Source organism: Pholis gunnellus, assembly GCF_910591455.1.
Source record: "Pholis gunnellus genome assembly, chromosome: 15".
Taxonomy (NCBI): Eukaryota; Metazoa; Chordata; class Actinopteri; order Perciformes; family Pholidae; genus Pholis; species Pholis gunnellus.
In genome coordinates, this window is record NC_136542.1 from 8,620,926 (window position 1) to 8,641,591 (window position 20,666).

Below are 20,666 nucleotides of genomic sequence, written 5' to 3' on the forward strand. Positions count from 1 at the left end.
TCCAATTGCACGTAATCGCTTTGACACACATAAGCGTCAACACGGGCACACAAACACACATGTGCAGGCGCGGTCGGAAGCAGAGTTTAGGGCTAAAAAGCCCAGCAGCCGGCAAGTGATATAAATAGCAGTTGTTTGTGGAGAGGACTGCTGGCAGAAGCTGCACTGACACTGTGGAGTGGACCACAGGGACTCTGATGTGCCTGGTGGCCTGCAGCGAGCCCTCGGCCTCTCAGATCAACTCTACCACTGACTGTGTACAGCTTTGACTGGCCTCCTTCATATGTGACAGCCTGAAACAAATACAACAATCTCTTCAATTCAGCCAACAGAATATGGGCCTTGAATGCAAGCCTGTGAACTGTCATGAGTAAACCCTCCAAATAAAAGCAATCCCATTCTCAAAAATGCTTTATCTTGTAGGTTAAAAAGGCAGACTCTGTCTACCCCACTAGGGAAAAGATATATTTCCGCCGCCCTCCCTCCTCGCCGCACATGCTCACAGAATCTCCCGATTGAAACATCATTGTCGATAATGGGAAGAATAAATATTCATAAGGCTGGGAGGAGAAAAACCCGAGATTAGGGTAATGTACTCTTCATTGTTCTCCCCCCCTTCCTTTATCCAGCTCTTCCTCTGAATCTCTGCATCTTGTTATGCATGTAATAGTGTTGGCTAATAGTGGCTAATTCCTCCAGCTCCCTCTGCTAACTTCGTCAAAGCACGTGTGTTTGTGCGTGCATATGGAGAAAATGTGGCGGCAAGATGCACCGTTTATTTCTCACCTCTCCCAAATTGCAATTACCGGGTTTGATATCTCCAAGATTTTGGGCCACGGTCCAATTAAGATTGGATTGTTTTTGTGGAGAGGCGCAGTGACTCCCTCCCTCTTCGCCGCTCCCTCCCCTTTTCTGCTTGGCACTGACTCCACTGATATCTCATCCATAACAGGCCTGAACTGGGGCAGAGCATGGCTTAAACAAACAAAGGGCTATATTGATTTATAGGGTCTTCCATGATGGGCTTATTAGCCTGCACCTCAAAGCCACATGGGCACCAGGCCATGAATCACAGCTTCAGAAAACACACAACAGGTAAGAATAACACATTGGAGCATTGTTAAGGATGTCATTACAACTCTCTCCCCCCTTTCATATTCAAAAACACTCACTCTCATCGTGTCTTAAAAGAGGGGGAGGGAGGTCAATGGGGGTTATTTGTAATGTGACACCACGCAACGATAGATGCTTATTTACATGCCGTTACTGTATATCCAAATACAGGGATGGAGGGAATGCAAAGTGTGAAAGAGGGAGGTAAAGAGAAACAGAGAGAAAGAGAAAGAGTGACGGAACGAGCATGCCTGGACAGAGAGAAAATACCTTGTAAAGGTTCACAGAGTTTAAAGAGCTCAGCCAAAGAAGGAGATCCTGTCCTCTCTGGCTCCAACACACACACACACACACACACACACACACCGCCACCCACCCTCCCTCAAGGCCATTCTGTTACACCTGGTCACCTTTATCCTTTTTAGTCCCCCACACTATCACCCCTCTCGCTCCAAACACATACACCATGCACACAAACACATACACAACGTTCAGCAACCCGGAACACATCGCCACATAGATACACATAGCAGCACCCTTTGGCTAACACACAGCTCCTCTGGCTATCTCCCTCAGCAGATAAAACTAATTATTCCAAATCTACTCTGTCAGGTTGTCTGATCCTCTGGGGCTTCAGTTTAAATCTCTCTCTTTTCTCTCTCTCTCTCTCTCTCTCTCTCTCTCTCTCTCTCTCAGTCGTAAGCCACAAAAAGACCCTAAATCTGTGCCAAATGACCTCCAGAGTAAAAACATAAACACAGTGAGTAGCCATAAAGACACATATAGCACCATAGCAGCTGAAGTGCAGGGCTCTCTTTGTGAAAACAGACCGTTCCAACCGGACTGACCTGAGCTTAGATTTTATTCTTAAAAATCACCACTCCAACACTAACCAAGTCCATTAAAAAAACAGTGATCAAGCCTCATTCTATAAGCGACTTTAAAATATCAGATAAATAAATGCATGACGTCGTCTTGCATACAACCCAAAGGACTTATGCACCTATTGAGACGCCTAGTCCCTCTGTTGGCACTTGCCGTTGGCACCAATGTCATGCTTTAGAGCTAAATAACAGGCCAATATCCCAGGGTTTCCAGCTGCACGCTGAAAGCCCATGGAGAAACCCTTCGTCCCAATGAGCTCTTAAGGCAAATGGAAGCTCATAAACAGAGACTTGACTGTATAGACTTTGCATTTTATCTTTCAGCAGTTTCCCCTTTTATGGGCCAAGGACCCCTATAACAGGGGGAGGAAGGGAGGGATGAGCAAGATGGGAGGATGGCAGGGAGAGAGGAAGGATGACAGTAAGGATGTTAAGAAAGAAGACGGTGGCGGAAAGGGCAGAAGAATAAGAATGAGGTACAGGTTGGCAGAATGAGACAGAGGAGAACTGGGGTCACAAATCTTGCTGCTATTCTAGTACGTGACATCTTCGCTCGTTTGCGGCTGCTCATTAACAAACAATACTGCTGTGAAATTGGTTTAATGACAAAGTAATAAAATTGCTATTCTGCTCACAGATGGCCTCAGGCACAGGGAGATTCTGGCAGGCTTACTGTGGCTGCCCGTGTGCATTAAGCTGCTTGTTCATGAAAACAGCATCCTACACTTTCTTTCTCACTATCACCAACCTATTTTTTTTTTTTTCCTTTTTAAGTTCTTTCTGTTCCTGCAAATGAAATAAATTAACCTACTTTCCTCCCTTGTATTCTCCTTGAATTTTCTCTATCCCACACTCTCACCCTTCGTTCCTCTCTCGCCTCCCTCTCTTCTCTTTCTAGTGTATTATCTTTCTCTCTCTCTCTCTCTCTCTCGATCTCTCTCCAGTTCTCACCCCTAGTACAGAAATTACCATCTTAAAAATAAAAAAAGAAGGCTCGCCCACGCAAACGCAGCTCGACTTTATTTCAAACGCAGAGCCCTTGTTATTAAACGACCCACCAATAAAACCAAGCCGTTGAGGAATGAAAGAGCCAAAAGGAGCAGAGAAGTACAAAGACCTCCCTCCTCCCATCTCTCCCGCTAATGCTTTCTCTGTAATGCCTCTTTCAGCTCTTTGCCTCTCTATTTTGCCTCGTCTGGCTTCGTTCTCCTTGCATGCCGTCTTTGCTGGGAGAATTCCACAGCCTTGGAGAGTCTTGAGCATGTAATGGGAAAACAACTAAAAAAAGCATTCATTTTTGTGCATGATCGCCCAACGGTGCCAATTTTTTAAAAAGCACCACCTGTTTTTCATAACTCTAGACCCACAGCGAGGTGGGCACTGGGCTGCTCCATGGTCACGGTGGGTGTCCATGCCATGCTATGACCCAATGTGCCCCCAGTGCCTGATAAAGTGGAAGTGGGCCCTGTTAATCACGCCGGGCGTTTCAACGGCGGCATGTGCTCATGTACTCACACGCAGCACATATACTGTGAGTGCACACATAAACACCGTGGCGCACATTAGCATCAGCTGTTCAAGGCTACCATGGCTTGTCCTGTAAGTACGGCATGTGTCTAGATTGCACTGCGAGCAGATATTTGGAACTGTAACAACTGCGGAACAAAATGAAAAAGAAAATGAAACCTACTCCAACAGGGAGCCGTTATATTTCACTCCGCCAATAATGAAAATATGGTTTTCCAAATGTGTTCCTCCTTCCAAAACAGATAAAATGGGATTATTATTACAGCATCAAGAAAGCAGCCAGATCAAATGAACTTAGTGGGTAGGGGGTGTTGGTAGGGGGGCTGGCACTTGGGATCTGACAACAGAGTCAATTCTGCTAATTAACTGCCAATTAGCGGTCCCTAAATGAGCGGGATCATGATGCCTGTGTTGGCAGCGCCCCGATAGTCTCTCTCTCTCTCTCTCTCTCTCTCTCTCTCTCAGTCAGACTCACATATACACTCATGCTGGCCGCACAAAGACACACCAGAGTGAAATACACACAAACACACTCACAGCCGCAACCTCTCCACACTCCAGCTGTATATTTAGAAAGCCAGGGGCATAAGATGGCCACTGCCGGGAGTCCCTGGTTGCAGCCAAAAAAAGGCCTGACATTTCCATCTGGGTCAAAGTTAGACAGATAACCAGCAACTTCAGTCAACTGGCCCACCAGTGTGGCAGAGACGAAGAGACAGAAAAGTAAGGAATAGGCTGTGATATAGAGAAGAGGAAGGAGAGGGAAAGGGGACCTCCATCTGTCTGAGATTCATAAGACTTAAATACTTATAAAGAATGTGGAAAAAAGAGGCGGCTGGGTCAGTTTCATAGCTTTATGTTACATTTGGAAAATATTAGTTATTATTTTGCATTTCATTACGTGCTCGCCCGCCAAACCAAAGGATCATAAAAAAAATCATAAAAGCCAGTGTTTCTCAGTGTCTCATTGGACTGGAGAATAGAGGACGGAAAATGCTTCGCTAAGTGGAGGAACAAATTTGGCCTTAGTTTTTCCCTTTCTTGTTCTCAGATTCGACAAACAAATGTGCTTGACCGTTTATGACGGTTTGCATATGAACCGGCCGTACAGCTTCTTTGCATCTCCATTGGGTGAGTTCAACTGTGAGCAGTCTGGAGAGAAAGGGGAAAATAAAGATCTGAATGGGAATGGGGAACCTGCTGGGAAGGGAGCTTTAGAGCAGTCAGTTTAGACTAGAGCTAGCTAAACTCAGTTTATCTGCATGCTGTGCTACGTGCAGCCGATTGCAATCTTGGAGGACAATCAGGATATTATGTAAATAAAGCTAATTCTTGTGAAGGCATACGAGTGTAATGACTTTAATCTGTAGTATCCTTTAGACCTCTCTGTTAAGCTATTATTGTATTTAATCCACCCGAACAGACAAGTATGCCGTTTTGGTAGTCTAATCGTATTTTACAGTTGTCTCAATACAATGGAATCAAATATCTAAATATTAATGTAAACATACAGTTAATGCACGGTGAATAATATGATGACTGTTGCTAAATGTGACTTTGTCCTTCTGGTGAGGTCGAATTATCAAGAAAAAAACTCAAAAACAATCAGTGCACCATTCCCTGCCCTTGGTGACTGGAGCGATTGAGCCTATTTCATCTCCTCAGTGGGCACAGGCTGCCTGGCGCCGTCGTCTGGCGGATATCCTTCCCTTATCATGTGACCTGTGCTCCGACAGGGGGCAAAGGTTGGCTGCGATCCGCCCCTGTGTCTTAATAACTCACTCATTGTATTCCTTTCTGCCGCTAATTAGAGCCTCTCCCCTGTGTGTGTGTGTGTGTGTATGTGTCTATACATGTATTCCCTCCTGGGCTGTAGAGAGAAGGTAGAGAAGTAAAAATAGAGTGTGGCTTAGTGCCCTCTTTATTGTTATTAGTGCTCCAGTGGCACAGCAGTCAGTCATGATAGATGCCAAGAACTGACATATTCTGACTTGCTCTACCTCTATCCTCTCTCTCTTTCTCTCTCTGCCGTGGAAACTGGCTGCCTGTGAGATGAGGGAATAATGAGGGGACGATTTCCTTCCTTTTTTTAGATGCTGTTTCTCTCAGTCATCTGTCATCATCTCTCAGGCCAATGTAATAACCCTGCGTGCATGTATTGTATGCTTGTGTGTGTGTGTGTGTGTGTGTGTGTGTGTGTGCATTGCTGCAGTGGTAAATAACGGCAGGATTGTTGGTGTGTGCGTTTATGGCAGTGAGTGAGGGCACATCATGCTGGGCCTGACGCTGAGACATGAAAGGATTCGGTCAGGCCTCATTTAGCCCAGACTGATAGCAGGACACCAGGAGCTGCTGAGGCAGGCAAATATACCGCTAGATACTGTAAACTGTGAACGCTTCTCCAGCAGCATAGACACCCAATTCTGCCGTTTCACCTACTTATATCCCAGAATGCCATGTGTGACACGTCCCTCACCTTTTCCCACAATCTTAAACAAATGCAATTACATGTCAGACCACTCCCCCGGTTCTGTTAGCATGACGCCAGTTGTCTCAAACGTGGCCAGAGCAAACACACTACCTAATGGTCAACTAATGGTGTCCTGACACACTGTACACACAAAACATCTCTGGGCATACTGAGAGAGCATAGCGTCCCATTAGTAACAATGTGCACATACACTCACACGCACACAGACTATACTATTAACTGGATAATCAAGTCCTCATCTGCTCAACACCAGGGCGGTGAGATCTTAGACTTTCACCTTTTCCTTTGTTCCTTATTAGCATCAGACAGCTAATGGGGTGTGGGCTACAAACAGGTGAGGCTGCCAGCTGAAAATATAGACTAGATTATATAAGGTGTCTTCTGCGTTACAGAGACAAAATGTTTCAAACCAGCTGAACGTGGTTTACTATGGGTTTTGTTTTCTGTGTGTACAGGTGAGCTGCAGGTAAACGTATATGGAGGTGCCAGTTGGAGGGTATGTTTGGGGAGGTTTGATGGGGCAAGTGGGGAGAGAGCGAGATGCACTCTCTATTGACTATCACACAGAGCACCCTTGTGCCCTCGCTGGGCTACGATTGTGCCTGCGGACAAAGCCCTGATTCAGCACATCCTTTCCCCGGGGGAGAGCTCTGGAAACCGAAGACGGCGGCCGTCCCCTCCCTTTCCCCCCACTCATCCTCTGCTTCTGTCTCTCTCTCCCTCTATCTCCCTCTCTCTCTCTCTCTCTCTCTTTGGTCAGTTACGTGGCAGCGGCCATGCATCAAAGGGAACTAAAGAACAATGCAAGGGGGCCAGCCAGGAATTTGAAGAGCTTTTTTTAAAAAAACAACAAAAAGAAAACAGGAATTTCATATGGCAGAGGTCTGTCATATCCTGGGTGGACCATCTCAGCAGCCAACCAAAGAGGAAAAAACCAGGGCACAACCCAAACAAAGCGTTATTTAACTGTAACTCACTGTCCTGCCTGGTTTAGCAGTTCGAGGGGAAACAAGACTTCAGCATCGTCTCTGCCTCTCATCTTTCCATCACCATAAAATAGACATTAATGTGACAGCATCCGCCAGGCGAGTTGACAACAACCAGAATGTACCAGAGATAGACCAGCAGAGTCTAAGCCTCTCTAATGACTTTATTTGTGGAAATTGATTGCTGGTGTGTTTTTGTTAACACGGCTGGTGTGACATTAATGCGTAGCTCCATGACCACCTATGTGTATGTGCGTATGGAAACAGGGTTCATGGGGATGTTTCCCAGCACGAGATTCTTTCAGACCTCTTTATAAATGGATCTGAGGCATTTCAGTGCCAGGCTTGGATTTCATGGCCTTTGAGAAGGCAGGGACTCTTCCTATATCTATCTCTGTCAATGTCTCTGTCTATTTCTCTCGCTCTCTCTCTCTCCTCGCAGGTTTGCAGACTATTTCTGCATTAATCACCATGACACAGGCAAGGCAACTCAATTTTCTGCTCCTGTAGGTAAGGTGCGTGGCGTCCCGAAACGGTGGCACGAGGCATGAAACAGGCACGCGGGGGCTAATCTTTGGTTACTGGTGTAATTGAAATGCTATCCACACTGTAGGGTGCATTAAAGTCTGATAACAGCGGTTCCTGTGGCCAATTTAAGTAGCTTGACTTCCCTTGGCTAGAAGGGAATAAAGAAAAGGGTGAGAGAGAGAGAGGGAGACAGAAAGAGAGAGAGTATGTCAGGATGGAGGGGGGAGGACGAGGGAGGGGGCTGATAGATAAGGCCGACAAACCAGGCTAATTCTCTAGGCATGTTTCTCATTGTGATCCAGGAAAAATGAGAAAAAAATGTATCACAGAACCAAAAAATCAATTGACCCTCGGGTGGCTTGTCGGGCTGCGAGTCTGATAAACCTAAAAGCTTCGTTAATGTCGGCCTGCCTGTACCCGACAGATAGAGCACTTTGTAAATGAACCCGCTTTGATAAATATATTAAGGAAAGCTGTGAATAAAAGGCACAGACTTGTCATTTGTAAATAGAACCCCCCGCTACATGGAATTAGAATGATAAAATGGGGTTCCATATAATTAAGTTTGTGTAAGACCTGAAATCCGTGCAAATACCTTCCCGGAAATTTGAAAGGAAGCTGTCAGTTCAATTAATCTGAACATCACCCTGAGAATGTACTGAACAAAATTAAGCTGCAGATAAAACCTGGGCTAGTATTTTGATAAGTAATTCCTGTATCATTTCTTTGCTTCTGTGATCATTTTATTTAATCCACCACCCCCAGTTATGTGCTAAGCCATCTACAAAGGCCCTGCTGGCCAGGCCACCAAAACCTTAATCCACCATATAGCTTGTGTAAAATAGGGAGGGGGTGGAAGGCAGTTTTGCCTTTTTGTGGGGGCACCAGTGGCAGTCCTAGGTATGGTTTTTGGATGAAGGGGTGGGGTGGGTGTGGGGGCTGTAGGGGTAGCTTATGATCTCTGCCTTTCTCCTTAAATATATCCCACTGAATACATGTGCATCAAACCACAAAGACCACTGACTTAGCCGCAGAACACTTCGCCGATAACACCGGAACATCCTGGTAGCTTACGTGTAATAATGTTACAAAGGTTGTCTGTGTGTACATCAACGCGTGCACCTCCGTGTGTGTCTGTATGCGATGGGGAGGGCTGCACATAAACGGTTTTCACACTTGGCAGGGAGAGGGAGGCGAAAGGCTTTTGGAAATTAAAGGCAGAGCGATGCTGGTGGTGGAGATAGGGCGAGCGAAAATCTTGACTCACCAGTTGTTTACTTGTAAGATGGTGAGGCCCGTGTCTTGGGCTAGCTGCTTCTTCTGCTCTTCAGAAGGGTATGGGTGCTGCAGGAGCAAACAGAGAGAGAGAAACACACACAAATGAGCCTCTTTGACATACAGCTTAACATAAATATTCACTTACGCAAGCACTCCTAAAGAGAAGCGCTGGAAGGGAACACATGCTATGAGTCAAGTTCCTGCCTATTACTGTATGTATTCAATATGTTCCCGTGTTTGTCGTGTTGTGCAACCCAAGACCGCACCTTCTCATGACCTCTACCCAACCCTGCCCCTCCCTGGCACTGTATAGATACTCACAGCTCACACGTGTCCACCCGCACATCAACATGCGGAAGCAGAGTCAGTGTTAAACCTGTCAGAGCTGGCCGAACAAGTTTGTCAACTGTGATAACCCCCTTTCCTAGCCCCACTCCGCCCACACAAAAAGCAACATATAGTGTACACACTGAACATATGCACCACAGCAGAATAAAAAAAGGCACACACTTACAGGCACATGCTGACAAACACACTTTCAAGCCGGCCTAACGCAGATACTGTGGTGTCTGAGAATCCTTCCATAATACCAAGCAACAGAATGAGTGGGTGCAGATTTGCAGTGAATACGTTTATCTTTCCTTGAATGTCTGACATGTATCCTGGTGGTGGCTCTTTCATAGAGAGCTGCAGAATACAGACTAATGCTAAAAGAACAGAATGCTGTGAAATCTCCTCCACAGCTTCGCCAAGATTTTTTACCTGAAAATGTAATTCTGGGACCAGGGCTGCAAAGATACTATTTGTGTCAGGTCCAATCTAGAGAACATGGGCTGATATAAATGGCAGACCTTGGGCTGCCTTGCTCCCCCTGGGCTTGCTATGAAGCATGACAAAACAACAGTGATCGCTGGTGACAGATGTCTTTAAGGGCCAGATTAGGAGTCGGGGCGCACGCAAACGAAACAAATGAGACACTATGTGTTTCATTCAGCCACCGTAGACAGGGAGCATGCATGCACACAGACTTACACGTTCACAAGCGCACATTTCTGCAAACAGAAATGCACACAAACAAATATTCATAGACGTGACACCTGCAAATCACAACACACAAAAAGTCCTTTTAAAAAAGTGACACTTAAATCTTTTAAGCTCCATTAACACACATTCATCCCCTGCGAGGAAAATACCTTTAGCCTCACGACATATACCCTTTTTGTTCTCCAGCTCCACACGCACTGAAGCTAGTAATGTGTGCCTGCCTCATGTTAATTGAATTCAATTTTAACTTGAAATGATAACAGTTGCTCAAGAACAATTTTCTCATTTACTGCGGAAATAATTGATGTAAGTGAGGTTTCATATCAGCAGAGGACGATTTCTCCTTTCAGGCAGTACTGCCTGTCGAAACGTAGTCCGTTTTAATTAAAGGAGAGATGGAAAAAAATTGGTTTGAGGAATGTGCTCAATTAATAACAAACAAGGCTGAGATTGGTCAAATAATGAGTCCAGGCTGCATAGAGGGATTACTCTGATTTGTACTTGTGTACGTAGTCCCTTTTAATATGCTAAAATTATTAACAAAGGAGAGATGATAATACTTACATAGGAATACATTTTTTGATTGCCAGGTGCTGACATATCCTTGGCTAGGGAAGACAGAGCAATGTCTGTTTTGGTAACTGTGTGTGTGTGTCTATGTGTGTGTGTGTGTAAGCGAGCTCAGTAGAATACAACAGATATACATATCTACATCCTTGTGTGTGTGTGTGTCTGTGTGTATTTGTGTGTGTCCGCTCTGCACAACAACATGTAATATAAGAGCACAGCATCTCTTTCCCTCCCCCTTACACTCCTGGGCTTCCTAGGCGTTTTCACATTAGCTATGACCCCGGTCACGATCAAAACACGCTCGCAAATATAACAGGACACACACTTCCTCCCACTCTTTTTTTTATGTACACACACTACACAAACATATACACGAATTGAGACGTAGCTAAAGATGATGTGCTGTGGAGGTGTGGGGAGAGGAGCAGCCTAGATTGGAAATGGGAGTGGGTCATTTACATTGTATTAAGGCTTCCTCAGCCTCTCAAGCCCAGACCTGGTCATCAATCGCCTACTGTCAGCCAGAGCGCGCTTTAGCTCGGTGATAAATACGCCGGCCAGCGGCATAGCTCGTCCGGCATGCACCACGTAATGAATGGTTTGAACAAACAAGAAAGATGTCTCATCAAGGAGAGTGGGGACGTTAAAGCTCCCCTCGCACACAAAACCCCTGAGTAAGGAGATTTACTCCGACCACATAGACACGAGACAAAAATAAATAAATCCTATTTCGTTCATCTCATACCTCACCCGGGCCTCGCTCATTCCCCTCTCCTTCCCTCCCTGTGTCAGACTAGATCGCTCACCTGCAACCCCAAGACTTGCACATATGCACCGCAAAGCCCACACATAGAAGCAAACACACACAACATGTCTGTATGCAACCTTTCCTCAATGCTCTCTCGCCTTTCTTGCGGACAACCGCCCCCCCCTCCTTGACACAGATATACTTTTTATGGCTGTGACTGGAGCCCACCCACACTTGGGGCAAATTTCCTAAAAGCATGGCCCTCTGAAATATCAGATACAGAAAATGATGTGGCCGCAATGGCGACACACACACACACACACACGGACGTGAGAAATAAGCCGACACGGTGGGTCCTGTGGTCACAGGGCTGCAGCAGCCGTGAAATTGGAGAACGGCTATTTAGACCTCTGAGTAACCTCTTAATGTTAATTGCCTCAGTAAAAAAAATATATGTTAGTAAATCACCCAATGAGTACAGAAAAAATCCTCTATGAAAAGAGTAAACGTGAGATGAATTGGTGAATAAATATTAAACAGAGTCAGAGTACTAAATCTGTTTAAAGTGTTTCTTCCTGGAGATGTCCTTCCCTACCCTCGGGAGACAGTATGACATGGTTATTTAATGGATGAAACACAAACATGGAGCAAGATCAAAGATGGTATTGATAATCTCCCCCACTAGCTTTGGATCCGCTCAATATGTTCAGTTACAAACACCAAGGCCAATATCCTTAAAAGAGGATTGACCGCAAAACGTAAAACAGCCGGTCTATAAATAATTAGAGCCAGAAATGAGCAGCTTCAATTTGTTGTCCGGGCACCGGCAGATCGAAAAAAAAATCTCTGTTAATTACGCTAAAGCCTGTTAATGGCACAAGCGTGCACTATCCTGATGCACAAATGTTGTCCAACTCCTACAACCTGACCTGAAAAAGCACAGCCCGACATCAACACAAAACACATAAACACGGGCGCATATGCAGGTGGATCACATTCTGCCAGTCATTGAGAATCGAGATGTGTGTGTGTGTGTGTGTGTGTGTGTGTGTGTGTGTGATGGCTAAATTACAGGGTGTGATGTGTTCGGTGCTCTCTGATAGTGCTGGATGTAATGGCCCCTGTGGTTGCAGAACATTACAAGCTGAGGTGGCTCCATCATCTGCTGTGTACAGTCCTCAAACCCCCTCTGAGCCCCAGCTTGGCATTTCTACCATACACAACAACCGCATCTACTGCTGGACCACTCCTACTTCACACCGCACCTTTCGCCCACACTGACTCTACTCATTCAACGTCCGGCTTGCCATATATCAGATTCATGCTCTCCTGACACCTAATTTCTGCCGTCGTCAAACCCCGCAGCCCGATCATTATCCCGACCGCTTTTCCCCACTCTGCCCCTTCCCCGCTGCTCGCCGTACCTGCAAGCCCCTCGCCCGAGCCCGCTGGTGGACCCCATTGATGAATGACATCATCAGTGTGTGACATGAGTTATAGGGCCGGGTCACAAGGTTGCATCGGTTTGCGAACCTATTCCACGGTAATGACTCTCAGGAAATCACAGGCCACTGGCTGTTTACCATGTTGCCGGGGCAACACGGAGGATTTGCTGATGATGATTGGTGTGATTTAGCACCGGCTACTTTGTCAATGGGATAGAGTTATTAGATAATCTGCATATATATTTGTCGTTCTATAAAAGTCTGTGTTTATTCATTTTAAAAAGTATTGATGAAAAAGCGTCAAATACTATACAGATATAAGTCTATATAATAACGTATGCATAATAATGCTTTTATGTGATTGGAAGTATTTGATGGGCTTCATTGTGAGTTTGTGTCTAGTTTTACAGCAATATTGTATCCCAGTACCACCTTTCATATATGCCTTCCTCACATTGATTGGAATCTTATTTGTTTTTAATCAAAGCGACTGGTGGATGATAATAATATTCACTGTCAGAAATAAACGCAATCAAATAAAGGAATGACATTTTAATATGGATTCTGCATTGAGCTGGGGTAAGATTGGCACATTTTAAATATCAAGTTGCCGTTGTTAATAATGCTACAATTGGCTTCTTTGACAAATGACAATGAGATTGAATGCATATCGGCATTACCGGGAGATCAAACAGATATGACAAATAAATCCAGTTTGAGTTTTTGAATCCATCAAGGGGTGTTTATATGCACGGAGCAATATGTGGCTCTTTAGCTGCAGTTTTCTGACAGATTTGTGGTTTAAATTGAAGGCTACAGTTAATTACCTCTGTCTGTAGACGTCAAATAGATTGACGAGTGACAATTAAAAAAAAGAAGAGCTTCATATTTTTATGACGATGGTATTTCAAATTTATCAGCAGAAACTGCAAATAATTATTTGTATAAAAACTCAATTTAATGAGTTAAAATTATAAGTAATGGGAAAGATCAATTTGATTTATTTCATCAATTGTGAACTTATGTCTGGTTTATGGTCATGCTAGCTGAGCCCACACTAAGGATTGCAAATTGAGTAAACTAGTGACATAAAAAAAAGTATTTCTCTTTCCAACACCATCTTCATATCCATCTCCATGCTCAACTATGCTTTATGCTCTCTCTTTCCCTCATTCCCTCTCTTTGTGTGTTCTTAGGCGGTGGGAGGGGGTAGAGTTTTTTTTGGGTGTTTGTTTTATTTTACTGGGAACTACACCGCTTCCTGACAACAGTCTGAAAACAGGCAAGAATGCCACATGACTCAATGACTCAACCCTGCTGCTTTCCCTTTCTCTCTCCCTCCCTTGATTGCACACACTCGCAGACACAGCCAACTTATAAACAGAACTCACATGATGCCAACCTACAAAACTGCACACACTGCATGCCAACCTCTGATAACAGCAAATGAAAATACATCCATATCTACATCTCACACCATCTGCATTCAGAACATACCACTACACTTCTGTCTCTCTCACTCCAGATTCCAGCGCTTCCACAATAAGTATAAGGGCTCTCAGCAGACTGCCCTCTGACAGTAAAACAGTGATGTTTGCAAATACAAGGCGGACTGGCGAGGCCCGCGGCATCTATTATAGAGCAAAAGGGCCCCCAGTCTGTCTGTCTGCCTGCCTCTCGGACTGGCTGGCTGGTTGGTTGGCAGTGCATCAGTACTACTACCGCTGTTGCTGCCATGGCCCGCCACAACAATCGCTGGCTGGACTCCTGAAGCCAGCTTTTGGACCAAAGCCAGCAGCCTATTTGCTCTACACCATTAATTTATGTTCACTGGAGATGGTGCAAGGTTGTAGAGAAGCTCTACAGCATAACTGCCCTGCTCGCCTGCCAAGCTACAGTAACGGTGAAGTGGGTGAGGCGAGTCAGAAGGAGCGAGGAATGATTGGAGCGATGAGGGTGAGAAAGGAGCCCTGGAGGATATGCGAGATATAGGCATCTGATTGTACCAAGCTCCATGAGGCTAAATAGCAATCACTCCCACACAATCCCAATGCACCTCCAGACTTAGTGGATCGACCCAACGAACAGAGAGACGTTTAAGGGGAATGTTTCCAAATGCTAACATGGAAAATGATAATAAGGTATTACTTTTATCCAATAAAGAAAATAAAACTGCTATTGTTAACTATGCAGAAATCTGCCCAAGACTCCTAAACAAGGATCAACTGAACTCAACCCATAGATCTATTGGAGTTTGCCAACAGTTATATACACAAACTGTGTGTGTGCTCTGTTGTGGTCCTCATCTCATTCGTGGCCTGCAGCCATAGAGATGCGCCTATTTAATCGTCAGATCAAGTTCATGGCTTCTTTTTCCACCACACGGCTGCCCCTCCGCTTTCAAGAGGAGGAATACGATCCCTCCATACTTACAGCGGGGGCCTGGTCTCCTCTCAGTCTCTCCCTCTCTCTCATTTCCGTCGATCTCTCCTTCTCCTGCCGTACTCCATAGGCCCCAGCAGCTATCCCTTTCTCGCTAAACGCTAACCCGTCTGGCCTCGTCTCGTATCCTCCTCATTCCACCTCTTTTCTCTTTCTCTTCTCCTCTCCTCTCGTCCCCCTCTTTCAAAGTTTCCGCTCAAGCTTTAAGCCAGGTCCTAGAGGGCAGGAATTTGGCCTGGTTTTTCAGACCAGTCTGTTGGCTTTGTTGTGGTAACTGCCTGCTCAGGGGCACCCAGCTCTGTTCTGCTCTGCTCTCCAGCTCGCCTGATGTCAACACACAGCCACGATCACTACTTGCTCTCTAGAAATCTTTAAAACATCTTGTTGTAATGACTACAGCTGAGCCACAGGATCATCCTCCTACAAAAGGGTTTTGTTCCTAATACATTTCAATAACTTTAAATTCTTTGGGAGATTTTCTTTTCATAATTCTCTAAAAGTGAACCTCCTGTTCGTCTATCCTCCATGGTGTTGCTTGTTGGGAGTGTGAGGTAATTGGTCTCTTGCCTTTGCGAGGGACTTTTAGGGCCTATAAGCCTATCATTAGTGGCCTGGTGGGCCTGTCAAAGCAGAAGACCCATCTACTTTGTCTGCATTGGACAACCTCATATCCACACCACTTGTCACTGTTGCCAGTCATAAAGTCACTGGGAGCACATGCTATGGCTAAAGCGTGGTGAACGAACTAAGCCACTGAATAAACATCGGCACTGGTTTAATGACGTATGTACACATTGTAAAAAAGCAATGATTTTCTACACTGACTAACTGAGGGTTAGCCTAAGAAAACCTCTAGCATGGGGGAATAACAAAGGACGCCACCAAATAATTATACAAACAAAGAAATGTGTGTACCTTTTATCATTTCCAATGGGGGTGAAGAATTATTTCTGTTTCCGAGATAACCAAAATGTATTGTTATTCCAAAATAACCATAACTACCCCCTGACAAATGTGGCTTTGTTTTTCCTTAGGCTTCCTATATACATGAATGTTCTGCATTAAATTGGTCATGGCTACTAGACCCTATTCAGCCATACTGAACCTTACAGGCCACTGCAAGACAGTAAAGCACTCACAACCTAGACCCCGTTGATGAAGTCTGTTGGGAAAAGGACTTAATATTAACATACAGGGTCTCTTTAAGTTTATCCTCTTTCTCTATTGTGTTCTGTAGACTTTGTTTAACTTCTTAAGTCAAAGTAAAGTGGTGCTGATCTTCAATTGAAACAGAAACAGAGTAATTTGTGGAGAGATGGACATACTGAGGGAGAGAAAAGGGGGTGTGTTCGCTCTTCAAATAGAAGCTTCTGAGAGTTTCCACTTGACGGTTCTCCCTTTCATTGTGCATTAACTTAATGAGCATAAGTATTCAAATACACAGACCAGGACCTCTGTTAGCTCTCCCCCTTCTCTCTTTCTAGTCTTCCCCTCCGTCTCTTTAAGACTCTACATTCTCGAGAGAAAGGCCAGTACATTCTAATGGCGAGCCTTAGGACACAGCAACAAGAGCACAACCACTTACAGAGAAAAAACAAGAAACCCCCCCAGGGCCAGCTATGGAATGTCAGGCCAATTTGGAAGATATCATAGGACATTTGTAATGTCAATTTTTGTTTTCAGGTCAAAAATCAAAGGCAAACATGGTGGGTAACATTTGTCCATTACAGTGGAGGCAGGAACACCCCCTCCCGTGCTGAAAAACAGCTGCAGGGGACACTTCCTGTTTGCTAATGGTGCAAAATGTGTTCAAGTCAACCATGTCAAATTTTCTCTCCCTCTGAATGGACAGCTGGGGTTGCAAAGATTTTCTCTTCCCTTGTCCACCGTCTCCCTTTTCCTCTATCCTCTGCAAGTGAGAGAAGCTCTTAGGCCCGCGACAGACAGACACCTCAGATCATGTCCCTGTCAGTGAGACGGAGGAGCATAGCTGATGGTAACCATAGGTGCATTCATCTGAGATCACAAGTACTTCCATGGAACAAAGCCAGCCAAGCCCTGATCAGTCACCACCCCGTCCCTACCTGTTGTGTCTGTTCTCTTTTACTGAATACCGTTTTTTGCGGTTCAGATGTGCACGTCTTCTGAGCCCTCCTTTCATCTCGGGGTGCATGAGTCAAGGAGATATCTCCTGTCATTGCTCAACACCCAGGGGCGGCTGGCTGCACTGCGCTGTGTGGACTGACAAATGCCCTCAGGATCTTTCACTTTCTTAATGTTCCTCAAAGCAGAGTCGACATGTGATGTGGAGTTAAAATGCCTTTGTGAAGTGCCGCGAAAAAAGAAAAAAAAAAAGAAAAGAGAAGAGAAGGGAAGAGAAAAGAAGAGAAGGAGTGGTAAGGCAGGGTTATAGCTTTTAGGCCTGGTTAATAGCAGCCGATCTTTAAGTGCATTCTTCCATCCTCTCCCTCTCTCTCCTTGTAGTGCTCTTAGACTCAATCCTGGCCGGGGGCTGAGGTGACCTTTGACCTGGCTGGCCTGCCTAGCTACAGCCCTCTCGTTTGTTAGGGGCTTTATCCACTGACAAAGCAGGCAGGAAGTTGGCAGCCACCCAGCAGCCCCATGGGAGGATGACCATCAGCTAGCTCAGCTTACCGCTTATTACAGGATGGTGGGGCGCATGTGTGTTTGTCTGTGTGTGCACTGGCGTGTGTGCCCTTGTGCATGCATGTGTACTTGCATACATTGTATGCCTGCATGCATGCTTGTTTTTAAACACGCTTGCAACTGCATGCATGTTCGACTGTAGCTGCACGCTTGTGTTTGCGTGCACGTGTAGCAGAAAGACAAAATCAGAGATGTGGATGACCTTTTTCTATTTTCGTGCCAGCAATTTTTACTATGCTAGCTAATGACACGCAAAGACTAGGCCTGGAAGCTACGGACGTCCCCTACTCCAAGCTAACCCGATCAGCTACGCATGTTAGCAACAATCAGGCAACCTTCCAGCCGCTGGACTCAGGGGACCCCAGCACACTTCAGTCTCTCTCTCTCTCTCTCTCTCTCTCCTCCTCTCTGCAGCCTGTTCATCAGAGCGCTCAGAACAGCTCACTAAAACATTATATCATAAGACACTCCAGTTTCACTCTCGCCACTCCATAAAAGTCAGGTAATTCATACTTCATTTATATACCTTCCCATTAATAAAGCTGATGAACTTTTACTCCTTAAATCTAATGGGCCATTTTGCCATGACTGCCAGGCGCTTGCCGTTTTCTCTCCGTCGCTCTCTTTCTGCATCTCCCCCTTCCTTCTGCTCTCCTGGAGAGAGCTACTGCACAGTCACTCAGCCACTGCTCACGTACAGTGTTTTATGGGTAAAGAGAGAAAGAGGAGGATTTTGAGATTTTTTTAGGCTTTTGACTGACCTCTGCCACGGACAAGCAGTGACACGTACCGTATGGTGATTTCTTTTTCTCTCTCTCTCTACCTGGGTCTCTATCTGGGTGCAACACAGGGTCATTGACCTCCGGGCCTAGAGCAAGGCATGATGGCTCCCCAGCTCGGAGGCTGTTGACAAGCGTCTGTGTTCTTTTCAGCAACTCGTTGAACCACCCCCCTACCCCGTCCCTTCTCAGGAATGTAACACAACCGCTCACTGAGGTAACCCAAGCCCCTCCCCTCTCCCATCCTTCATTTACAGAAAGGAAAAGAGACAGAGAGAGAGAAAGAGAGTGAAAGCAAGACCGACTGTGGGTGCGAGACAGCTGTCCCCCATCTCCCCATCTAACTCTTGCTCCCTCTCTATTTCTCTTCCTCTCTTTAGATTTGCTTCTAGCCAACTGCCTGTGGAATAATTAATGATGCAATTGAGTCGAGGAGAGGACTCTGACCAGCAGGGGCCGTTCCTGAATGCCTGGGTAGCCGTTTTATGGAAGACCGGAAAATAGAAAGAGAGAAAGACAAGGCGAGATAGATAGGCAGAGGAAGGGAGAGTCATAAAACAGTCAGACAGTGCGAAAAAGAGATTGTTAATAGGCTGTTCCCCAACAAGCCTTAACCCATTCTTTCTTTCTGTTTTCGTCCCCTCTAGTCTAATCCTCCATCCCCATCCCCCCTCGCCTCTCCTCCGTCCTGATGGCAGGATTGGGGGGCCTGACCTGTCTGGTGATTGATGGTAATGTCTCAGGAAGTCATTTTCCCCAACAGCACCCCGCCGCCTTTCACCAGGCCTGGTGCAGAGGTGAGCCCATCACATGGACGCTTTTAACTCTTTGCTCACTCGCCGCCCTGGCCTCCCTGATCCGAGTATCTCACGCAGCTTCATCCCCTTCTCCCTCCACACTGCACCCTATAACAAACACAAACCCTGAGCCCCCTTCTTCTGACACCACGGCAAGGGTGAGATTGTTGGTGACGCAAGATTCTAAAAGTTTGCAGAGCAGTGAAAACAAGGGTATGTTGGCAAAAAAACACAGGCCATCTTGAAGTGGATCTGCCAAGTGGCCCCTAATTCAGGTTGCTGGGGATGGATCCCCACGACTCCATTACTGTCAGCGCTTACCACCTCCATTATGGCAATTAGGTCGTGGTTCCAACACTAGGAATGCTTTGCTATGCTCTGGAATTGCTAACATCTGCCGTGTCTCCGCTCAATGTGTCAGAGCAGAGTTGTCTTTTCTTAAACACACATCTTTTTACAGTCACACTCTCCACTCTCTCTCCTCTTGTTTCCTCCCAGTTCTTCAACACTGCTCTCCACATTTATTTTCTTAATTCGACTCAAACTGTGCCTTAAAGAGATCCCTCTCTGTTTGAGTCCAAATAACCTAAAATGATCCGTGAAGAGCCTTGCGGTTCTCGTTTTCAATAAGCTTCATTAGTTTTTAATATCTAGCCAAGGAACGGAGGGGAAAATGGCATAGAGATAATCAATGGAAAGGGGCTAGTAGCCTATTAATCTCCCCCAAAGGATTGTGGGTTAATACACGCTCTTGCATAGGCAAACATGGCTGTGTGGTGAACACATCTGTCTGCCTGGATGGGTTACTTAATGAAACAGCCAGCGTTTGGCTGCTGGGATGGATGTCGTTCCCCCAGTGAAAAATGAGTTCTCTCTCTCCCACTACGCTGAGCCACACATGATAGGGCCCCATTCAATTCACTGGAGACCTGACTGTGTCCCCCCTGTGAGAGCAGCTTAAACAATGAGGGTGCCGGGCAGGACAGGCAACGCATGGCCACTAGAGCAAGTCTTCATGGAGATCATATCAGGGAGCCCTAATGTGAACAAGAGGCTGACTGATCTGGGAATGAGAGAAGACAGAGAAAGACTAGGAGGGTAGTAGTACAGTAGGCAGATAAAGAACAAGGGAGGGTAGAGATGAAGGCTGAGCCACCTGGGATAGATAAGCAGGCTCAATGTGTTTGAGTGACAGTGTTTTTTGTGTGAAAACGTTGCCTTGTGTACCAGATTGTATACATGTGTGTGTGTGTGTGTGTGTGTACAAGCATTCTTGCCTATCTGCCAGGGCATGTGTGCACGTTTCTGTGTGTGTTATGCGTGTGTATTCCGACAGACCCCTGGTCAGGGAGTCCTGTAACAGGAGC

At 45.7% G+C, this 20,666-nt stretch overlaps 1 protein-coding gene across 5 annotated transcripts in view; it reads right to left on the reverse strand.

Annotated features, from left to right (window-relative positions):
* meis2a (Meis homeobox 2a) overlaps nt 1–20,666 on the reverse strand; it is a 76,995-nt gene that overhangs the window by 14,450 nt on the left and 41,879 nt on the right. For all 5 annotated transcript variants that reach the window (XM_079174556.1, XM_079174557.1, XM_079174555.1 and 2 more), the window contains exon 9: nt 8,797–8,873. In XM_079174556.1, coding sequence (XP_079030682.1) covers nt 8,797–8,873 — 77 coding nt within the window. The remainder of the gene's footprint in view (nt 1–8,796; nt 8,874–20,666) is intronic.